The 22,219-nt window shown below is 41.9% G+C and overlaps 2 protein-coding genes across 2 annotated transcripts; one reads left to right on the top strand and one right to left on the bottom strand.

Annotated features, from left to right (window-relative positions):
• Positions 1–12,881: 12,881 nt before the first annotated feature.
• RB195_002862 (uncharacterized protein) lies at positions 12,882–19,587 on the top strand (the record flags this gene model as incomplete). The annotated part of the gene is made up of 18 exons (XM_013452190.2): positions 12,882–12,964; positions 13,018–13,086; positions 13,150–13,237; positions 13,319–13,422; positions 13,984–14,079; positions 14,143–14,272; positions 15,605–15,744; positions 17,220–17,328; positions 17,384–17,490; positions 17,712–17,849; positions 17,914–17,989; positions 18,074–18,198; positions 18,254–18,405; positions 18,743–18,840; positions 18,904–19,062; positions 19,130–19,229; positions 19,379–19,445; positions 19,518–19,587. The coding sequence occupies 18 exons, from the start codon at positions 12,882–12,884 to the stop codon at positions 19,585–19,587; spliced, it is 1,911 nt and encodes a 636-aa protein (XP_013307644.2).
• Positions 19,588–19,678: 91 nt separating this feature from the next.
• Positions 19,679–20,795, bottom strand: RB195_002863 (uncharacterized protein; the record flags this gene model as incomplete). Its single annotated transcript, XM_064200308.1, has 2 exons — positions 19,679–19,730; positions 20,608–20,795. 2 exons carry the CDS (start codon positions 20,793–20,795, stop codon positions 19,679–19,681), a joined length of 240 nt encoding a protein of 79 aa, XP_064056189.1.
• Positions 20,796–22,219: the final 1,424 nt, after the last annotated feature.

The raw sequence follows: 22,219 nt of genomic DNA on the forward strand, positions 1-22,219 counted from the left end.
GATGAGGTGAATTTCAGTATGGCACCCTCCACCGAGTGACTCTCACGTCCAGAGTAGAGAAGAAGACTTCTGGAATTGCGAATTCTGCGAGTTCCCATGGGTGGTCTTAGTCGTAATGTTAAATTCGGAAAAAACAGACTTTGTAGAGAGTATGACCTCTCCTGTAGAATTTCTCCAAGTCCATATAAAAAACTTCGACGTCTTTTTCCTCGTTGCTTAATAATGGAACGTGAGAAGATCGTCAAACTTGACATTGACCCACATCTTCTCAACTGCAGACGTCCGCTTCGGATCGTAAGTTGTTCGAAAGAGTCTATGTTCTTTGCCACATTTGTGGTAGTAAATCGCCAGCTCCACTAACTCTTGCACTGCGACATGCTCCTAAGAACCGTTCTTCTCCAGTTTCATATATGGAGGGTGGCGTCGTCTCGTATCGGTCAGGCCGATGACGTCTTCCTTAATCTTCCAGGCTTGCATCATCAAAATCTTCAATGGATCCGATGCAAGCGTGCGTGCGTTATAAATACACATCGCCATTCTAGTTTTTTTTCCGTATCAATAGCCTATATGACCCGGCAACCCCGTCTTTACTGACAATACCGTACAATTCTTTCCTCCGAAGTCAGAAGACTCTTCTTTATTACTGTGTCTCGTATATAATTTTAAGACACAAGGGCAGATTGCCGGCCTCTAGTTACATGAGTTTTGGAAGAACGTTCCGTCCTTCCGGATTGCAAGGTGTTGCTTGTTTGTTGGAGGCAACTCGTCCATTGCACCACCCATTCACTTGACTGCAGGCTTTTGGTCGGACGGACGTGCGGGATACAATAGTATAATGAGCTGATCGTAGCACAGCGGAAACAGAGACTTCATCTCCTGTATCAACTTGCGTCTTCCGGCAAGAACAAAGTCGCTTCTGGTCCGCGATTAACCCCCTTCCGCCTTTCTTGGAACACGCCATGTAGCCTCGCGACTAACCTGCTGTGGTCTCTCTAACGAAGGAGATCCGTAAAACGGACTAATATGACATCTTAAATTAGTAAGGTGTAACGCAGTCGGTAAGAGGTCCGAGTGTGAGTGCACGATCAAATTAATCAGATTAAAAACACTGACTTGATACATCGACTAGCCCAAGCAGGTCATCTGTAGGGTAGACGTGCGTTCATTAACATCAAACGATTCTGAATTGATATGAACGCGGCGGCGCATCCCAACTCTATTGATTCTTGATTAACGCCAGAAATTTTATTCCCTTATTAAATGAACACGCTTTTGCGGAGGTCAATAATCACTTTCTGCCCTTTCCTTCTTAGGAGCTTAGTAAAAAAAAAGAGGGTTGACGCAGTTCACCTACCAAGCTACACAGCTGACCTTGTGACTTTAATTTGTTTTTAGTGGCGCACGACAAATTTCGCGCTCACTTGAACATGAGGCTAATTCGAGTTTCCTACCATACCCCTCTATATGTAAAGTCTGTATGCCCTTTCGGGCAAAATTTCCAATATTCACTTCGCTTCACCTTTAATTCGCTTCCTTGAACTTCTCCTGTTTGTATGTAGTTTTTCTAGTGAAACTTGCGTTTCTATGGCTCCGTTTCCAGGAACCGAGATTTCAAATTTACGGTTGGTGGCGCTCTTCCGACTCGTTAATTTCGCCGGTTAATTTGAAGTTTCCGGTGATGGAACTGCTATTGAGCAGCTTGTTTTTCTCCTATGATGTGTTTCTAGACGATTTGTTACGTTATGTTATCGGATTAACTCCTCTTGCCGATTTTCCACCAATTTGACGCCTTTGCTTAACGGTTGATGAAATCCCAGCCTGCTGTTCAGTGAAGAGGTGAAAAGTGTGGATTGAAGTGAAGAAGAAACGGGGTCCAACGGTTAAGACTCTCTTCGAACGAATTGACTGACAACTTATGAGCTACACGAGCTAGCTGTGAGTTGCTGTAGCAACGACGTGGTGCAGACAAAAAAGCGCTGATTGGGGAGAAAGCATCTACGGTAGGAATGGGGTTTTTTGCAATAAACATAAGAAAGAAGAGCAGGACCCGCGTGGATACCACACCTTCACTTGACTGCTTCATAGGGAAGAAGCACGGGCGAGACAAATATGAGACAAAGAAGACTGTATTGAACATGTAGCGGTCGCTTAAAGAGCATATGCAAGTGCAGACACGGTTCCCCTCTTCTACGATCTCGGTTTGGTATCGTTTGGTTGGTAGACTATGCAGTACCTGTAGTACAGACTGGACTTCTTGCACATGAGGGTCTTCATGGGGACCATCACGATGTTTTTCGCCTCGATCACGCACACATACTCATTGCCGAATGTGTGTCGTCAGCGGGTGGGTGCGACGTCTGTCGTAACGTAACGATCTTTCGCTGCTTCATTGTCGCCACTTTTGTTCTCCTTACCTCAACAAAAACCATGCCCGCTCTGTTGAGTTCATTCACTCCTTACTACAAAAGGTCGATTTTACACACTTATTGTATTTTATTCGATTTTTTTTTTTGGGATTACAGCTGCTCCCTAGTATGTGAAAATTCGTCCTCAGCATATCTAGGTCAGATGTAACAACTTATTTCCTCTGGCTGTCTCCGCCTCAACATCTGCAACTATTTCTAAAAGTCCAAATTGAGTGGCGTAAAGATCTTTAAGTTGGAGATAAGTAGAACTTTTCACTTTTTCTCCAAATTCACAAAAAAAAACCTCTTCTTTCTTTTCATATGCGTCTTTCGTATTACCTCTGCGTAGCCACTGTCTTCTCCACCTGTTAAAACGGGCACCGCTTTTGTAGACACATTACTGAATTATTTGCTACTTACTGAATGAATTACTTACTGAATCACATTACTTGAAAACTTGAATTAATTTTCACCCTTTTTTAGTGGTGGTAGAGGCAATGTAGCGCAGAGGTTCCGGTCTGGCTCTACGATCGATCGGAGGTTCAAATCCGCCCGAGTTCCAACCAAGCATTTGATACGTTCGTGGTCGAACGCATCAAGCGAAGTCTGAGTTGAATTCGAACGCGGAATCCCATCCCAATAGCGATTGATCAACGTTGTGCACTTTATCCTTTATCCTTCTTTAGTGGTGGAGGGTATGGGGTAAATGTGTAGTAGAAATAAATCCAAAACAAAGGTAGCTTTTCATACTTTCAAGGTCGACAAGTTGGAATTAGTCTTGTCTGGGAAGATAGGGACATCGACATGATACAATGGTCGGCCCACTCACAAATCTCTTCAATGATTGTAAACCTCCACCACACAAAGAGTCATTGGCAGTCTTCTCCTTTTTTTACCCTCTTTTTCTTTCATACAAACTTTTCACACCAAATCGAAGCGTAATCTATCTTAATTGATTTTCCATGACAACAGAGTAGATTTTCTCCTGAACTGAAAGAAAATCATTGAGGAAAACTCTGGGATTTTTGGACATTTTCTGTGCCGTTTTTTTCTCGTACGCACTTCTGTGAGTATTTGCATGTATGCGAGTGGTGTTGATGACATATAAACAACACGCAATCCAGCAATTCACTTTGGAGATCCGAGTCGTAATGAGCAGACTACTGCTTCCTTGACGTCGATTTTCCTTTTTCGTAGATACACAATGCTAACTACAACGCAAAATTTTTGGATTTAAAATGAAATGCTTCAAGATTAATGGCGAATTAATCTGACTAGGTACTTTGTTTTGATAGGTTTTTGTGTTTGCTGATGATTTACACCTAATTGTATTCATCATTATAACAACAACAAAGAATTAGTGTGGCCGACACTAATTGTTCTTCACCTGTTCCATACTTTGCAGCTTTAATTTTCGCCTAGGATGAATGTCTGTATGAAAGAAAACTCATATAATAAGCTTTCCAACAATGTATAATACCTCGTAAAAAAAGGCTTAGTTTATCAAAAAAAAATAGTGTTGAAACTAATAAAACAAAAAAGCCTGCATTTCTTTTGCACCAACCTAATACTTTGCAAAAGAAAAGGAAATAATGACTTTGCGAACTTTTCCTGGACTAACACTTAAAGAAGCTCCTCCTTTTACCACGAATCAGCTGCTTTTGTTCCTGAAACCTTTTGCTACTTTGGTTTTTGCTACTCTTTCCTTCTTCATATTTTCTCCTGCAAATCCTTCTGTCCTTACATGTTTTCCATAATCGTAACAATGGTATTTTTGTACATACCCTGCCTGTTCCTTTTGCTTATGTTTTTTTTTTTATTTTTGCTTTTTGTGTTATATCGCCAACTTTTTCAGGCCGAAAACTTATAAATTTTCCAACAGCTAGTTTAATTTTTAACAACTAGCTTCTCAATTAAAGGCAGCGTATCACGGAACGGCGTGGGAACGGTATTTATTCCTACGTTAGAACACACCCCTTTGAAAACGGTCTCTTCCCCTCAGCGGCCTATTCCTTGGTTTTACTTGAATAGGTTGGTGAGAAGATCTTATTGCTTTTGCCCCCTCGCTCGCGGACGCCCGCGTGCAGAAGGGTGGAGTGTTTTCGCGTACCTCATACAAACAAAAGCTATTTCCCACGCCATATTCCAGGGCGAGTAGGGGCAAATCAGCGGAACCACACCTATATTCGTAGTCTTCACCCCAAACTCTAGGTTCTTCCACAGGTTTCCCAACTACATCAGTTTCGTGGTATGCTGTCATTAATCAGACAGTCACTTACCATTATGATCGACCGAAAATCTGCCAGCTTCCTTTTTCTCTCCATAGGATATACTAATAGATTTTACTTTTCCACATGATTCTCAATCCAATCTATTAATACTGCAGACTTTTTTTCCGGAAACACGCTATCTGTGCGTTTGCATGTTTTCCTTCTCCTACTCTTTTCCCGACATTCCTCTTTTCCTGACTCCTTTCTTCCCTTTATCACCTGGTTTTAACCTTTGTAACTGTGCTCGTGCGAATGTGGTTGATTCGTCACTACACGTCGGGAGTCAGGGCGCTGCTTCGAATTCTCATCGCTTTACGTTTACAGAAGGTCGACATTAGTCGCTTTGTGCACATGTATGTGCATACATAGGCAGCTTAACCACAAAATCTGCATAAGTATGTGCCTTTCTGTTGTTTAAAGATCCTAGAAACTTGTTTAGTTGACCTATTCGCCAAATACTATCAGTCAGCTCAGTCCATCCGAAGTACTTCATATTCTATAACTAACGCTCCCCGTTGATGGCTGCTGCTGGCAGTAGTATTCCTCTATCTCGTGCTTTGACAGTTCACCAGTTGCGCATGAAGTCTGACACCTGCACCACTCTCGTCACCTCTGTGGATCTGAGTAGCTGGACTATTTGGTAACTGAAGAGGATATTAACTGCTTTAAAATAACTACTCGCCTCATCGCCATGCCTCAAGACGAGAGAAAAGGAAGTCCTAATGCCTCGACCTCAGTCCAAGAAGTTATGTTGTTCGAATGTCAAAAGAGTCATTCATTTGAGCCTTCTGTAACATTGTTCTACTATCAGTACTAGAAAGTACTGCGAGCAGCAGGGCCGGGTTTCTGCACAGCTTAGAAGGATGTATAGGAAAGTCTTCTTTCTGCATGAAACGCGCGACCACATGTCGCGGAGTGAGTGAGTGGCATGTTGACTCTGATGAAGCAGCCCAGCCTCGACTGTACCATTCTTACTACCCCGCCATGGAGCCCAAACACTGCTCCGTCCGCCTACCACTTGCTCCGGTCTCCGCCTCATCATCTAGATGGATGCGACTTCGAAGATGAAGAGGAGTTCAAAACGAACCTTCAGCCGCTCTTTCATCGCAAGTTCTTGGACTTCTGCGAACATGGGATCTACATACTGCCTGTATGTAAATAACGTGTCATCGAAAACGATGGAGAATAAGCCATTGGTTGAGGACTAAATGTATGAGGATAAATAGTTTGCAAACGAAATGTTGCAAAGTGTAAGGAAACCTGGTTGCCAGCTTAATACTTTAACACAATAAAATAGGTCCCAACACCTACGTGTGCCCAGACGACCGCGGCCGGCTCAGTAGAGGGCTGAGGAGTGTGTTGAACAAGGTGAGAGGAAAAATTGGAATGAATGCGTCGTGGTCATCTGGATCAATACACGTATTAGTGGCTAAACATACATTCACAAATGTTCCTGTCCATATTTGACTTCTCAATTAAAATAATCCTCAAAAGCGTTCTGGCCTAATAGTTTAGCTGTTACATGAAAAATTTAATTCCTCTATTTTTCCTCCAGAGAAAGAGCCTCTTCGGTTCTATTCGCAGTTTAACTCTTAGAAAATGTTAGCAAGAAGGTGCAGAGAGGTTATAGTAAGGGTCAAAATGACGTGAAGCATGGTGCAGTCGCGTGAGCAGTTGTGAGCAATTGCGCTCGCAGCGCAGTGCTGAGCGTAGCGTGGATCCCTGCTGAGACCAGTTCTCGCTGCAGTTCGCAGTGGTCCCATATCGATTCCAACCGCCTTCTTTACCGCGCCGCTTCGATCCCAGCCGTTTACGCAACTACACCGTGCTTTATATTGTTTTCACCCTACTCTAGGTAGGTATTTGTGTTCCCTTAAATTTCAAATTTGACGTCCACTCATTCTGATCACTCTCACTAATTCCTATAGCTCCTCTCTTTGCCAATTCTAATCTTTCCATAAGCAGAAAAATGTAATTTTCAGGACATTACAACTAAGACTAGCACCGTAGTCATTCCATCCAATTTCGGCAACTGCCCAATACACCTTCAATTTAATTATGTATGGTATGATCGTGCAAGCCACATAAACAAACATGATGTGAACGAGTTTTTCGCCAGTTATTGTGTTCAATGCAGCTATAAGCACACGCACAAATCGAAAATGCATGCGCATGGCGCGCTCAACCTCATACATAGAACCATAAAACCGCTAGTCAAATGCCATTCGTCGAATTGTTGAGTAATCTGCAAAGAGCCGTAGCTGTGGACGGTAAACAACTTCTTGTAACAAGCTTAACTGCTGTCCTAACATGAAAAAGAAGGTGAAGATGTCCGCTCCGCCCATTTTCACTTTTTCACTCACTCTCTCTCTCTCTTTCTCTCTCTCTCTCTCTTTATTTGATCTAGATTTTTGTTTTGTTGCCGGGGATTGTAACCCAGGAAATTAAGAAGATATCCTGAACATAGAAGATAAGTTGGAAAACGTTTCCTTGGCAGATACTATCCATTTATTGGAGTTTTTCCTTTTTTGGTCGAGAATTGCTGTTAATTTTTTTCAATTTCAGACAATTCTCTACCAAAAATTTTACTTCTAGAAGAGAAGCTTTTTTTACATAATTTTTCTCTTCAACTACTTTCTTTCAATAGAAATCTTAAGTGTACATTTTGTGGGGCCGAATTTGACGAGGTAAAAGCTTTCTGAGTTTTTTGCCACTTTGTGACTTTCATCCGTTTTTTCACAGAATTCGGTTACATTACCTCCAAAATTCCCATAAACTTCTCTTCTTGTGCTTTTCTGTAATCAATCGAATGAAATTATCATGCAAACGCGGTTATTGCACCACATTCTTGTTACCGTACCCAGCCTAGGTCTGTCGTGCAAAAAAAGGATGTTCCCGTGCTTGAATTTGTATGTAATATGATCCGTTTCGGGATTGTATTCCAAATGATAGACATGTCCTATGAAAGGACATCTCAGACAAAATTCCACATTTAAGCAAACACTCAAGCATTCTTCATTAGATGTATTTATAGTCGGGTCAAAACGACATGAAGCACGGCGCAGTTACGTACGCTCAAAGCGATGCGGTGGGGCCTAGCGGTTAGGGGCGAGAACAGACCCTCATTGTGCAGCCGCTAGTTCTACGGCACCGCTTCGATGGCACCCGCTTACGCAACTGCACCGTGCTCCGTGTCGTTTTGACCCTACTTAACACCATACTTATCCAGTCTTTGCGAATGCTTCAACTTAGTAAACAGATTAAATAATAAAGCAGATTTTTTGTGCTTCCAGGAACATATGGTGAACACCCCTACTTTTATATTTTGTTTTTCTACGTTTGCTGTCATTTTTAGTTCCTATTCGTTGACTGATCTCTGTTCAGAAACATGTTTTCGATGAAACGTTTCTAAAGGAAATTCGTCACCGCATCAATTTCTATTCACAATAGTTTTCTCAAAACACACCTAGTATGTAGAACCTAATCAGATGCGATACTCTAACCTCTTCTTGAAAATTACAGCCTATTCATTGGCTTTGTGAAGAAAACAATAAAATACCGTTACGAAATACATTGAATTGCAACTCTGTGGGAAAAAGTCGTCTTGATCTTTGTAATAACATCACTTGAATTGTCATAGGAGTAAAGCGAGGATCCAGCATAAAACCGTCGAAGGCGTCCCGAAAAGCTCTGTGCCTATCTCAAATTTTCCACCATTCCGTAATTCTCTTCGTTGGTACTGCAGTGTTACGGTTAACTGAGCGCAGAGAGGACATGGCCTACAGTTTGCGGGCAAGCATTGACCTTCTGCTGTTTTCCGAAGAATAGGCGTGGTTCCCACATCCACGAAACACGGTGCATTAATTTCAATGCGTGCTGTAGTTGCGTTTCCGGGAAAAGTCAACGCTCAACTGGTTCACTTTTGGTTCGTTGATCATTTTGATGAATGCCAAATGAGCCAGCCACCACCCTCTCCTCACGTGCCAGATGCGTATGGACGATGTGCGATTAACGATGCAGTGCTTTCTAATTGGGCTTCTTGTCGACGCCTACACGTGCATATCAAAAATACGGTAGAAGTATGTCGTATTATTTTAAGTACTTATATCTTATAAATTATATAAAAGTAATTATATCAAAGTCTTTGACGCAAAGACTTTGTCATTATAGGTGTTGCCACTATTTTTCTATGAAATATGCTGTATATTCATAATTAATTTTTTTATAATCCATTTCATGTTAGGTTTATCTTATAATGGTCCCCGTTTTCAGCACAGCAGTAAATCACTGGCAGCATTGTTTAAACAAAGTTCGGAATTGGTAGCAGCATTACCGTACCCTTGAGACCTATAGGAGCAAGAAGGCGGTGAATGAGATTCATCTTAAAGGAAGAAACACAGAGCGTCTTGAAAATAAGTGGGCATAAAGTTAGTCCTACCTGTGAAATTATATCCTGTGAAATTATATTCCAATACACAAGATAATTTTAATGCTACTTTTTGTATTGAAAATTTGGAATGTTTTAATAGAAGCAGGGAATTATATCTGTGCACGTTTCTATAAATATTTCTTTACTATCTACTGATCTCTTTTGCTCACCGTGATCTACTACAGATTAACATGCGAGATTTCCTCACTTCTCGATCAATCACACATACTGGGAGCTCTAAATCCGCTGGCACTGACTCGAGATTCGAGATTTTTTGAGAAAAAGTTCGTAAAAACATGTCTCTGGGAAGAGGTATTTGAATTTTCTGAGAAACATCATCAAAGAAACTTTTGGGTGGGATGATTAGGCGTTTTGTATGCAAGACATATGGAACATTTTTTCTAAACTGTGTTACTTTTTTCTTGAAACTACTTCAAAATTTGAGAGAGAAAGAGGGATGGACGCCGCGGTTTATACGCGCATTCCACAAATCTTCCTAACAGGCAAATTGAGGAAGCAACTAATTGAAACCCTCAAGTTTTCATTTGAATTGAAAGTCCCTCTCGATCTTATCTATACATAAATTGATCTTTGACGTTAAATAGTCGGCTCAGAACGAAATAAAGCTCGGTGCAACTGCGTAGGCGGCTGTGCTCGAAGCGGCGCGGTGGAGAAAAATTGAAATCGAGATGGGACCATCGCGAACTGTAGCAATGTACGGTGGTAGCAGGGGTTCTCACTCGATCCTAAAAGCTACGCTCCACCGTACCGCTTCAAGCGCAACCGCTTACGCAGCTGCTTCATGTCGTTTTGACTCTACTATAATCAAACAAACTCGAGATCTATCCTAGAGCTAAATAGTTTCCTGGAAAGAGGAAATTTTTTTTCTCAACCAGAAGTGTTGCTTATTTCTAACCCTTTGCACTTCACTCTGGGACATGGAACAAAAGCAACTCCAACACTTTTTTCTTTTGTTACAAATGTTTTCCTAATCCTAAAGTAACGTGTTTTATAAAGCAGAAAATACAGTTATTGCTATGCTATTTATTTGTTGTAAATACCATTACTAGCTAATTTTAGTTCATAAAATAGTAACAAATGCATTGTTTATATTTTGAAATTTCTCAAAGTACGATATTTTGGAACCAATCACCCATATGCATTCGAGGCTTTACAGGACAAGTATGTATCACAAAACTCGCTAGTATCACTTCGTTTTCCTCTTCTTGTCTGTTTAAACATAAGACACAGTCTCTTTTCTTTCCCTTCTGTAATGTGTGAAATAAAAAAAGAAGTAAAAAGTAGAAATGCAGTGTAGAAAACCGCAGTAACAAACCAATTTTATTTTTTATCTGAAAGTGGTTAAATAAGCTAAAGAAGCGTGTCGCCGCTACGGCGCTACGCTCTACGCTACTGTCATTGCTGCTTACTTAAATTTCAAATTACTTTATTGTTATTGCCCGCTCAGCACTTGCAAACTGAGTCAGTAGTAATGGATACAGCCGTAAAAGATGCAGAGTATGTACTAAAAAGCAGCACTTTGAACTATTGTAGCACTGCTAAAAATTAAGCTAACTGAATCTGTCGACATCACAAACAGCAAAAGTAGGGCACTGCTTCTAGAATCACTTTCTCTATATGTATAAAAAATACACATTTATTCTATATTAACGTTTTAACCTTTTTCTCTTCATCAGAGGGAATAAATCCTAGTAAAGGATACAATCATCGGCAGTTATAGTCGGGTCAAAACAACATGAAGCTCGGTGCAGCTGTATAAGCGGTGCACTCGAAGCGACACGGTGGGACTAGCGGTTGGGACCCATGTGAAATCATCGCCGTCTTCACTAGAACCGCAGCGAAGAGAAGGGTCTTACCATGACCTGAACCGCAACGTTTCACCGAACTGCTTCGAGCACAGCCACTTAAAGTGCACTGAGCTCCTGCTGCGATGCGTCTACCGCACCTTACGTACTTCCTCTGCTTGACACACACTCTCCCCTTCATCTGTTCAGCAAAAATCGAAGATGGATAGCAGTTATGCAGTCGAACACATTTAGCCCCGTTATGCACTATGAGTAGACGAACACCAAATGTCAAGATTCACAAGATTACTGGAAGACCGCTCAAAGTTTCAATGAAGCAAATGCTCGTAAGTCAAGCAGTTGTTATACAAACTCTCTCCTAACCGACTAACCCTCTCCTCCAATTTCCGCCACAAGTACATTCTTTGATAGGACGCTTGGTTTCTCAAGCGCTTTTTTGTGCATTCTCTTAATGCGACAAGGATACGCACGGGGAAGAAAGCGACTTTTAAACAATGAGAAAATCCATCGTTCTGAATCGGAGTCAGATTTCCTGCGCTTCTTCCATGTCCTACGAACAAGTCTCACTTATTTTCATGATCATGATGTCGAATTTTGTTTAATGTTATTCGCCCATGAGCTCCCCTACTCATCAAACATCCGCTGTTTCCTCCATATTTTTGCTTATTTGGTTACTTCTTTTTTTACCCTATAGATATGTTTTTCGCTATTCTCGTCCGGATGTTTTCTCGCAAAAGGTACTGTATTGTTTAGGCACTGACCTGTCTCTTATATTAGGGTTAAAATGGCATGAAGCACGGCGCAGTTGCGTAAGAACTTGTGCCCGACGCGGTGCGGCAGAGCCTAGCGGTTACAGTCTAAGGGAGACTCTAACATCGTTCCTCGCTGTAGTTCGGAATGATCCCATCCCAACCGCCTTCTTCACCGCGCCGCTTGGAGCTTAAGCAACTATACCGTGCTTCATGCCACATTGACCCTACTATACACGGGTTAATATTTATACTGCACCAGGTGGCTGCGAAACGTTTAACTCTCAACTTTCTCCGTATACCACCCTCTCTCGCTGCGGCCCAACACGTTGCAGTTACCCGATGCAACACAGAAAGACGCATTTGTATGAATTAGAAGTATCGTATCACAAAACTGATCATGTTGCGATCTCTACGGGCAAATATAGAGTTCGGAGTGTAGATTACGAGTATGAGTGTGGGCACGTTCAACTCCCCCTAATCGTCTTGAAAAACCGTCTTAGTTCTTAAGAAGTGCCTTAGAACGCACCACCTTTGTGCATAGTCCGATTCCCTCAACAGCCTGTTCATTAGTTTTATTTGAACAGGCTGTTGAGGAGATCTCATTCATTGTCGACCGCTCGCTCGTAGATGCATTCTAACGTACCTCGTAAGGACTAGCCGTTTTTCCCGCTATTTTTAGCACGTTTAGAGGGAGTTGGGGAAAAATGTAGTTTGTGAGAAGGGTGGAAGGGCACTCAGTGGCGCCCTTATTTCTCGACGCTCTAGCCTACTTTATTCTCATAGTAACTTTTTAGTTTTCATGTCATAGATCCTCAGACTAACGCTTAGATCTTAGGGTCCTCAGTGCTTTAGTTATTCACTTCGAGAAATAAGGACGCCACTGAGTGCCCTCCCCCTCCTCAACTACATTTTGTCCGAGAATTGAGCGGAGCTGCGTTCTTCTCGTGATCTACACACAGAACTCTGTATTTGCTTACAGAAATCACCAATGTCGTTAGTTTAACCTTCAAAGATGTAGGCAGCTACTGCCGAGTTCATTAAGAAGTAATCTTATTTTGTAAGTATCTGATTCTCGCTTCATAACCTCCAGTATTTTATAATCGAATTATCTTCTCGTCAATTGATCGACTTCTAGCAAACAACAATTATTTTGCACGATTTCGTAGTTATCAATTAGTTTAGACAGTTTTGATGCAAAGATGAATATGGTCCGAATTCGTCATATCATGGAAATGCGGCGCGCATGTAAAGCGCCGCCTTTACTACCTCCGAAGCTTAAGAAGTACGGTCATTCATATTGCATCGTCCTTGTCATCTTCTAATCCTGTACTTCAGAACTAGTTGTGATAACACCGATAGAAAAACTGGCACAAAAGATATACTGGACATACATCTTAGCCTTAGGTAAGCCTAATTAGACCATTCGAACCACTTTTTCTAGCATTGGAAAAAATTGTTCTTGTTCAGAAATATTCGCTGTGAAACTGCAACATCCCAAACGCTGATGTGCCTTTTCTATGAAAGTGAAGGTGGAAGAAATGGGCCGTGGAAATTGGTAACGGAATTACTTTTCTCAGACATGTACATTTAGATGTTTAATATGTGGAGTTTGTCAATATATTTGATTTCATGTCAGATCACTGGTACGGATACGTTCCCAACGTGTCCTGGCATAGATATCCCGGACGTCTTCTCCATTGAGTACATGTTCGAGCGACCACAACCAATACGAGTAGAACTGTGAGCTTCATTATAGTACTGTTTTTCTGTCGAAGCAGGTAGTTTTCATTCAGATGGGGTTTTCTGATTTGGGTTTGGAGTTTTCTGGGAAGGTGGGAAGTATAATCCAGGAGAAGTCATGGTATACTCAATCAAATACCTCAATTATCGGAAACAATGCGTGTGGCTTAGGTGGTCTTCACTATACATACGTATCTATATGTCTCGAAAAATCCCTATCCTCTGAGTAGCCATGTTAAGAGCTTAATGTATGTGTGTTTCATCACTCTTTTAACAATTCCTGAGTAATCTACTCGCTGCGGAAGCCCCTAAAATTCTACAGTCTTCTGCTAAGAAGACTTCTGTTTCGTTTGTTCTAGAAAAGCCCCACTGAGATCGTTAATTGTATTTCTTCTGATGAGATCGTGCAGAATCTTGGGCTATTCTGCCAGTGACAATTTCTTATTGATTTTCTGCAGAAATTGAAGAGAAACAGAGAAGCACAGAAACAATTAGACGCTTCATATTTATATTCCTTTGGGTGTCTCTCGTAATTTCACTACACTGACCGTTTCATCGCAGGTGTGATTGGTCTGAGAGTGAAGTGACGCCGCTCGGCTCCGCCTACTTCCTGATTTCCGAAATAGTCGTCCATGGAGTGGTAGTACGAAATTTGAAGTACGTTCGTAAAAGAGCGTTATCTCGAAACTTTGGTTCTAATCACCTATTATCGACTTTTAGCAACGAGGGTACAGGCGCTCTAATTGGCCAAATATCGATTGGATCAACCATGAAGCCAAGATCACCGCCGTTGATGGTGCAATTCGAAGGGAAAAACTTCTCGAAGAAAACTGTCCCCGATGCGGCCATGGTAGGACTATATCTCACTGTGTTAGCCTCCTCCTAGGGGAGAAGTACTGTTTTTCATCCACACTCTGCTCTACAGCATCGAAGTGAAAATACAGTCGCGAACGATTTTTTCCCTGAAAACCACACCTGACTCGTAAACCAGAGAACCGGATTTCGTTAACTTAGTTACTCCGGGATTTTCACTAGAACAAATTTGAAATATACAACTTAAAAGGTGAGTGCATTCGGAGTCGAGCATTAAATAGTGCTCTAATCGAGCTCCACTTTTGAGCACAAAGAGGTTAATGGAGCACAAGAACCGTTCTTAAGTGAGAAATACGGATTGCGAAAAAGCCATCTCTCAGACTCTTTTCGGAGAGCACAACATGATATGACTTAGTTATTCATTTCCAGCAAGTCTTTTCCGAGATTTTTTATGTCAAAGCGCCAGCAGTTCCAGCTTTATCATCTTTTTTCTTCCTTAGTAGTTTCCGCCTACACGTCTGTAATGCTCTTAGTCTAATGCTTAGCTTTTAGGACCCTGATTGACTTAGCTATTCTCTTCCAGTGATGACCTATTGATAGATGAAGAACCGCCTTCTCTCAAATGAGAAAGCCATTTGTCAGTTAGGAACGGTGTTTGTGCACTGGGAGCAATTTCGCCCTCTAATGTGCAGTTCGATTAGAGCAGTGTTGGGTGCCGTCTTCCCCTCCCTTCCTTCTCCCTACTACCTTTTACCCCTAATTATAATGATATATCAATTTGTGACAGATGATAGTCATGTATTGTATTGTCATCTGCCACAAATGTGGAAGAGGAGGAATTTTGTTTATGAACTATCTACTTGAAAATGGTTTGTCTATTTCTCCCGGTTCTTCTAGCTTTACGTATTACTTATTTCCATTGTTAGTTTAAAGTGGAAGAACTCCTAAAAACGCTTTTAACTTTAGCGTAAGCAATCGTGTCCCAATCCTCCGCATTTTCGTTGGTACTCTTTCATTTTGCAATGACATAAAAGTCACTCAAACACTGCCATAGTCGGGTCAAAACGACATGATGCATGGTGCATTTGCGTGCGCGATAGAGGCAGCAGTTGGAACCGCGGTGGACCATCGGAAACTGCAGCGATTGGTGCCAGCAGGGGTCCCAGTACACTTCTAACTCCTATGTACCATCGCACCGCCTCGAGAGGAGCCGCGTACGCAAATGCACCGTGTTTCATGCCGTTCTGACCCTACCATACATGAATAGCTGCCCATTGCTTTTGTTTAGAATATCTTCGATCTTCACGCACTATTACGGCCATCAGTGATTTGAAGTTTACAAATTCAGTAATAAGCAGTTTATTTTCAGCTCAATTTTGAAGTGATTCGCACCGAAGTGGATGGCGAAAAAACGCTACTTTATAAGAGTGAGCCACTGAAACAAAGCTCCAGGATAGCATGGAAATCCTTCACGTTAGCTCCTCAGGAAACCACTGAAGATGCAACTCGGTATTGATTTTGTCTTCTGACCTTGTTTTGGCACACGAGGTTGCTGTAGTAGCGTCGGAACGACATGAAGCTCGCTGCAGCTGCGTAAGCGGCTGCGCTCGAAGCGGCGAGGCGGAGTTAGTCGTTGACATCAAGGTGAAGCCATCGTGAACTTCAGCGATGCCCCAACCGCTAGCTGCGCTGTGCCGCTTAGAGCTCATACGTTTACGTAGCTGCCCGAATCGTTTTGACCCAGCTATCGTACAACTAAGTTGTTTTCATGGATAACAACACGTTTCAAGTAGTAATAAATGCTGCTGGTAACGCCGTTCTATAGTCGAGCCAAAACGACATGAAGCACGGTGCATTTTCGTACGCGCTCGAGACGACGCGGTAGAGGCGGCATTTGGAACTGAGATGGGACCAAAGAATCGCAAACTGCAGCGATTGGTGGTTCTAGTACGCTTCTAACCGCTACGCTCCACCGCATCGCCTCGAGAGAAGCGTACGCAATTGCACCGTGCTTCATTTCGTTTTGACCCTTCTATATATTTCCATTTGATTATTGTACAGCCCAGATGCCAAAAGGTTTAAGATGCAAAAAAAAGAGAGCTTAAATTGCTGGTATCCGATCTTTTTTTTTGGTTGAAGGTAGTGTTTGCCTGGCAAACACGTTCCCGAGATACAGCGAGCGCGCGCACTCGCTTTGTTGTATTTCTACTTGCTTTTTAACGCGGTTGCTACTTTTAAATGTATTCGATTTCTAAACTATGGTTCGAGATGGTAATGATTCAGCCGTTTTGTGGTTTCTGCTGCTTAATATCATTTCAACTCCGCTCGTTTTGCAAGTTTACACTTAATTGTCACCACCACCATCCTTGGTCATCTTCATATGTTCTCCTATGTCTCTCCTACAACTTCTTTCTAATTCTTCACAAATTTCTGTTCGAGACCCGAGTTGAACATTTATGACGTTGTTGACCTCTTCACAAGAATGTGTTAATCATATATGTATGAGACGGCGATGTGGGTTTTTCTTATCCATGTGTAAGGAAATGTTCATTATAACGGAATATTTATTCTGTAACAGCGTTTTTCTAAGTTCAGCACTGGTATTTAACTCTATGATTTTCTTTCTTATTTTTGTTGTTTACTTTTATTTACGGGCGGGTGTGGCGCAATCGGTTAGAGGTCCGTTGTAGCCACACGGTCAAGGGTTCGAAATCGCCCTAGTGCAAACCAAGCATTTAACCCCTCCGGGGTCGATAAATTGGTACCAGACTTCTGGGAGGATAAAAACACTGACTTCATCATCGGCTGGCCCCGCAAGTCATTGTATAGGCCAACACGCGATCCAAAATCTCAACGATTACGAATTCCAGTATAACGCGTTGGCGCGTCCCTAGTGGATTGATACGCCAGTGACTTTAACTTTAACCTTTTAACTTTTATTTTCGGAGAACTGGAGTTTTATAGCTATTATTTTCACATTTTAGGCCACTGGAAGTCGTTTGTTACTTCAAGGATGAGAAATATCGAAGCGGTGTTGCTGGGAACTTCAACACAACTCATGCTGAACTACGAGAAGGGCAGGACTCTTTCACGGTTAGTACATTAAATATCGCGTTAATCTACTATTTGAGTGCTTTCGTTTGTTTAGTTAACAAATCCTGTGTATAAAAGTGGGCAGAAAGTCTGTGGACAGTTCGATGTGATAAAATGTACAGAGTTAACGATTTGCTCATTGATGGACTACATGACATTTGGGTGAGTGAAACCTTGCATGGGAGTATAGTTTCAAAAAAAAAAAGAAAATTACGTTGACCATAAGCATCCGAAAGTTGGATCGTTCTAATCTGTACATCCCTCGCATGTACGAGACAATCCGCAGGAATTGTTGGCTGGGCGATACTTGTCCAGACTACTATTGGTCAGAACAAATGGTAGCACTACAAAGCCTACACCAACAAAAGCTAATCTATTCTTAGAACGATTCTGAATTTCGCATTCGCTGTCGACTTTTCTGACCCTGACGGCCAACAGGATCACGAATCCCAATTAAATTTCATTGAGAACGTCGAGTTTGCTATACGGTCGCTTGGTGAGACATTTGCGGACTATAACAGGTACGGGAATGAAATGTTCTAGCCGATGGCAGGTAGAGATTTCTGTAAAAATTGTTACGTTTAGGACCAACACTTATGCTGCTTACGGCTTTGGAGCACGAATACCACCGCAGTATCGGGAATCTCATGAGTTTTGCTTGGTTTGTTTTTCCAAGTTTTTATAGGCAGATGTGACTAAAAACCCGATTATTTTACATTGAGCCTTTTATTTTACATCGTTGTAGAATCTCGAAACGGACCCCACATGTACGGGTGTTGAAGGTGTGGTTAGCGCCTTTCGGAACACTTTCATGCAGACGCAACCATGTCCCAGTGCTCGATTTGCGCATGTCATCTATCATCTGGCTAAGTATGAATAAATATATCACCATGATATTGTTAGAAATTCGGTTGTCTCATTTAAGGAATGCTCAAATAACTTCTACTCGATCTGACTCCAACCGACCACAATATAATATTCTTAACATCATCACTCGAGGGGCAGTTGATGACATCAAAGAGACTGTACAAGCGGCAATTTTTGCCAGCAAAACCCCTATATCGATAGTCTTCACAGGTAAGAAGTTCTTGTCCAGTTATACAAGAGAAGAGCCACAACCGTTCATAGAGCCGAATCAAAGTGAACTGAAGCGTGACGCAGTCGCGTAGGCGGTTGTGCCCGAGATGGGACTCTTGCAGCTCAACTCGCTCTGGATGAAGAACCAAATACCAAATAGGTTTTCTCGTCTTGCGCTGCTCCAAACAACCGCCTACGCATATTCACTGAACTTCAGTTCATTTTTAGCCAACTGTGTAAAACGGTACTTCCCTGCAGTTTACATTTTTTACAAGGTGGTGATTACTACGAATGCCTTCCAACAACTGTCTACCGACAAGAAACCGGCGAATTCTAGGTATCGGTGATCGACATCTGAGCGAAATTGAGCGATTAGGTGTGGGCGGGAGACGTTTGACATATCACGGAAGGAAAAGCGATCGTGATAATTTGCAAGTGAGTTGCTCTACACATGACCGTTTATTGTCCGATGAGGCTTTTAAATAATGATTTTTATAGTTTGTTAACATGACGCAAGTACTACTAGAAGGGGACAGCTCTGTTGACGAATTAAAACTGACGCTTTCGGAAAGAGCACTTTACCAAATTCCACGACAAATTACATCCTACTTCATGAAAAGCGGCATTTTACCTGTTGATAAACAGGAAGCGGCGGTTGTACGTTAATACTTCGCTATAAATTTCCGCAAAGGGCAAGAAACGCAGTTTTATCCACAATATTTAGAGCGAGAACACACCTCGACCGCGAAAAGTATATCGATCAGCATCAATCACCGAATCGGAAGACACTGAACCACCGTACGGGCGAGGCAGTATAGACCAAAGTAATTGATTTGTAGTTATCGAACACTAATACCTAGTGACTTTCATCTTGTCAATCCTTCCTCTTAATCTCCAGGTTCCAATTCTTCACAATATCGCTTTCCAATTAGTAAATGTGACCCGTTAAAATCGACACTTCACAATTATTCAGGCTCTCCTGATGAAGTAGAGACCACTGCTCCGTCGTATGCTCAAGAAAACTACGAATACTCGCGAAGGTACGTGTGATCAAAGTATTTGTCAAATGAATACAAGCTTAGTTGTGGATCTTTAAAATTTGTTTGCTTCAGAAGACATCCCGGCGCATTGCATCGAAATATGCGATCGATGACAATAAACGACGGTAGCCGGCGATATTGATTGTTACAAATTATGTAAATATGCGAAAGTTTTGAAGGTTATTACCTGTGTTTTTCTTCACAGTTGTGTACATTCGAATGCGCATACACAGTCACATTGTTGATGCTTCGGCGATAATCGCAGATTTCGGCACCGTGCCAAATCTAGAACATAAGCTATTTTCCAGTTAAAAGATTCTGATCTAATATGAAGTACGGCATTTGCGCTTACACACAAAGTGAAACAATTATAAGCGGTTTTTTTTTTCATAATTCCATTTCTCCTGACATTTCTAAATGTGTGCATATCACATCAATGTTACATCATAGCCATGAAATTGGGAAGATGTGTCGCCGTGCGAAGGTAGATTCGTCTAAGGCAGGCTTACAATAATAGAATGCAACATGGAGACAGTGAATCTTTGACTGGAATGTAGCTTAAATGTCGGCGGCCGACAGTGCTGAAGCAGATCCTTGTCGAGTATACTTTGATCACTATGAAGTCCTTTTTTCTGAACTTTCATCTCAATGTGCAAAAATCTTCTTGTTAATAAACGTCTTCTACTGTATATGTATTTCGTGATCTAGTTTCTGAACACGTCTAAATTGCACAAAGGGAATGTCCCATGAATTTTCCAAAGTTTTGCAATTTTCAATTTAAACACAACCTACTGGACCAGCGCTTGTAGTTTTCCTATGCACATCTTTTCCCTTTTCGATTTCGAGACAATCACAGCTAAACAGCTACTTTAAAGAATTTGTCTTTTCCTGCACAGTTTTCTGGAATATGTCATAATTGATGCCTGCCACACCTGGGTGGTTATCAACAGTGGAACCATATGTGTGGATTACAAATCTTGGGGGAATTTTCACTGCATATTAGTGTAACATCTTAAAGAATATCATGCATTTCCGTTCCTACATACAGTCGGGTCAAAACAACCTGACCTTTGATGAAACTCCACAGGCGCATGCACTCGAGGATGCGCGAAGAGACGTTCACTTAGCTCTACAGCTCAAGTATAGTTAGCAAAGATCCCACTGCGAGCGTATCGTGCCCACAAATGAAGCAGTTTTGACCAGAAAACGATAGCATACGTAGGAAATTGTACAAATCTTGCTCACTCGATGAACTTTGTCCATCAAGGACGCCTTGGTCTCTTCGATGGAAACGTTAATGCACAGCCACCGCCAATTCGACCCGTTTCCACTTGCAGTGGTCATCGTCATACAAACTGCAACTTCAACGTCATTGAAAATATATCTTTTTAAGTACGGCAGAAAGTTTTTTTTCCTAGGTCGGAACACATCAAAGTGGAAAACAAATCAACATTTTAGAGAATTGTGTAAATTACACAATCAAAACAAGTCAGTATATTACATTCGATCAACATTAGAGAGAAGCCATTAATAGCTGGATGTGAAACATCAATTAAAGCATAAACATCAAACCTAACAGGAAAGAAAACAGTTAATTTCTCGGATGGAAAACACCTATGGTGAACATTAAACAGTTCCGGTTCATTAATTATGCCTTCCGGATAGTTGCAGCATCTGTTCAATGGGTGTAATTACGGAAACAGCTGCCGCAAAAGCATCGTTCAATCTCGTTCGTCTTCACCTCCTGCTTTTTTTTTGCATCCTAGCTCATTCGCAGGTAGTAAGGAACTAATTCGTCATTTGGAGGTCTCTCTCTGTGTGGGATTTTAAATTCTGCGGTAGGACCGATTTCACGAGAAATTGAGTAACTAATAATAAGTACTAGTACCACCCACTCACTTTGACATATAGTTGGGTCAAAACGACATGAAACACGGACCTTTGCGCAAGCGCTCGGAAGCGGTGCGGTATAGACAGCGGTTGAAAACGAGGTGGGACCATGGCGAACAGCAGAGGTGTGTAGCGGTAGCGTGGATCCTTACACGATCCCAACCGCTACGCTCCACCGCTCCGCTTTGAGCGCAGCCGCTTGCGCAAATGTCCGTGTTTCATGTCGTCTTGACCCGACTATACTCAGCTCAAGCACGACTATTCAGCGCCACCACTCGAATATATTCGAATATTCGAAGCCTGTACGCGGTCAGGTTATCAGCATTTGAATAGGCAGAATACTTGACTATTCGAACAATCAATTACTCAAAATTCACCGAGCTTTCCTGTAGAGCAAATCGACTGCCTTTCTGGACATTTACCCTAGTGGTAGTACCTATATTTTGGTTGTGATATTGATCCAACAGCTAATATCATTCGAATACTAATACGTTGCTAATACAATTCCAAGTAGTGCCGTATGTTCGAATGTCCTTGACTCATAAAGAAGAATGAATACCAACCTTGGGTACAGCTCAAGTAAATTAATCAAAAACTACAATTCGAGGTATTCGAATATTTGGAACCGAATGCTTCGAAGCGTAGAGATCGGATATCACTCATCCGCTCGAATATTCCCCCGGTCATTCGACATTCGAGATATCAGAACTTATTCGTCATCGAATGTTTCATTTCAGAATACGGACAGCAACTCCTGACCGAGATGGATCCGTTGGCACCGGCCAGTCGTCAAAGGCAACCATTGGCCTCGGTCCAGCCACGCATACACACACTCCCGCCACTAAACCGATGGAAATCGATACGAACTCGACCACTTGAGCATC

The sequence above is a fragment of the Necator americanus genome, chromosome IV, assembly GCF_031761385.1.
Source record: "Necator americanus strain Aroian chromosome IV, whole genome shotgun sequence".
In the NCBI taxonomy this organism is placed as follows: Eukaryota; Metazoa; Nematoda; class Chromadorea; order Rhabditida; family Ancylostomatidae; genus Necator; species Necator americanus.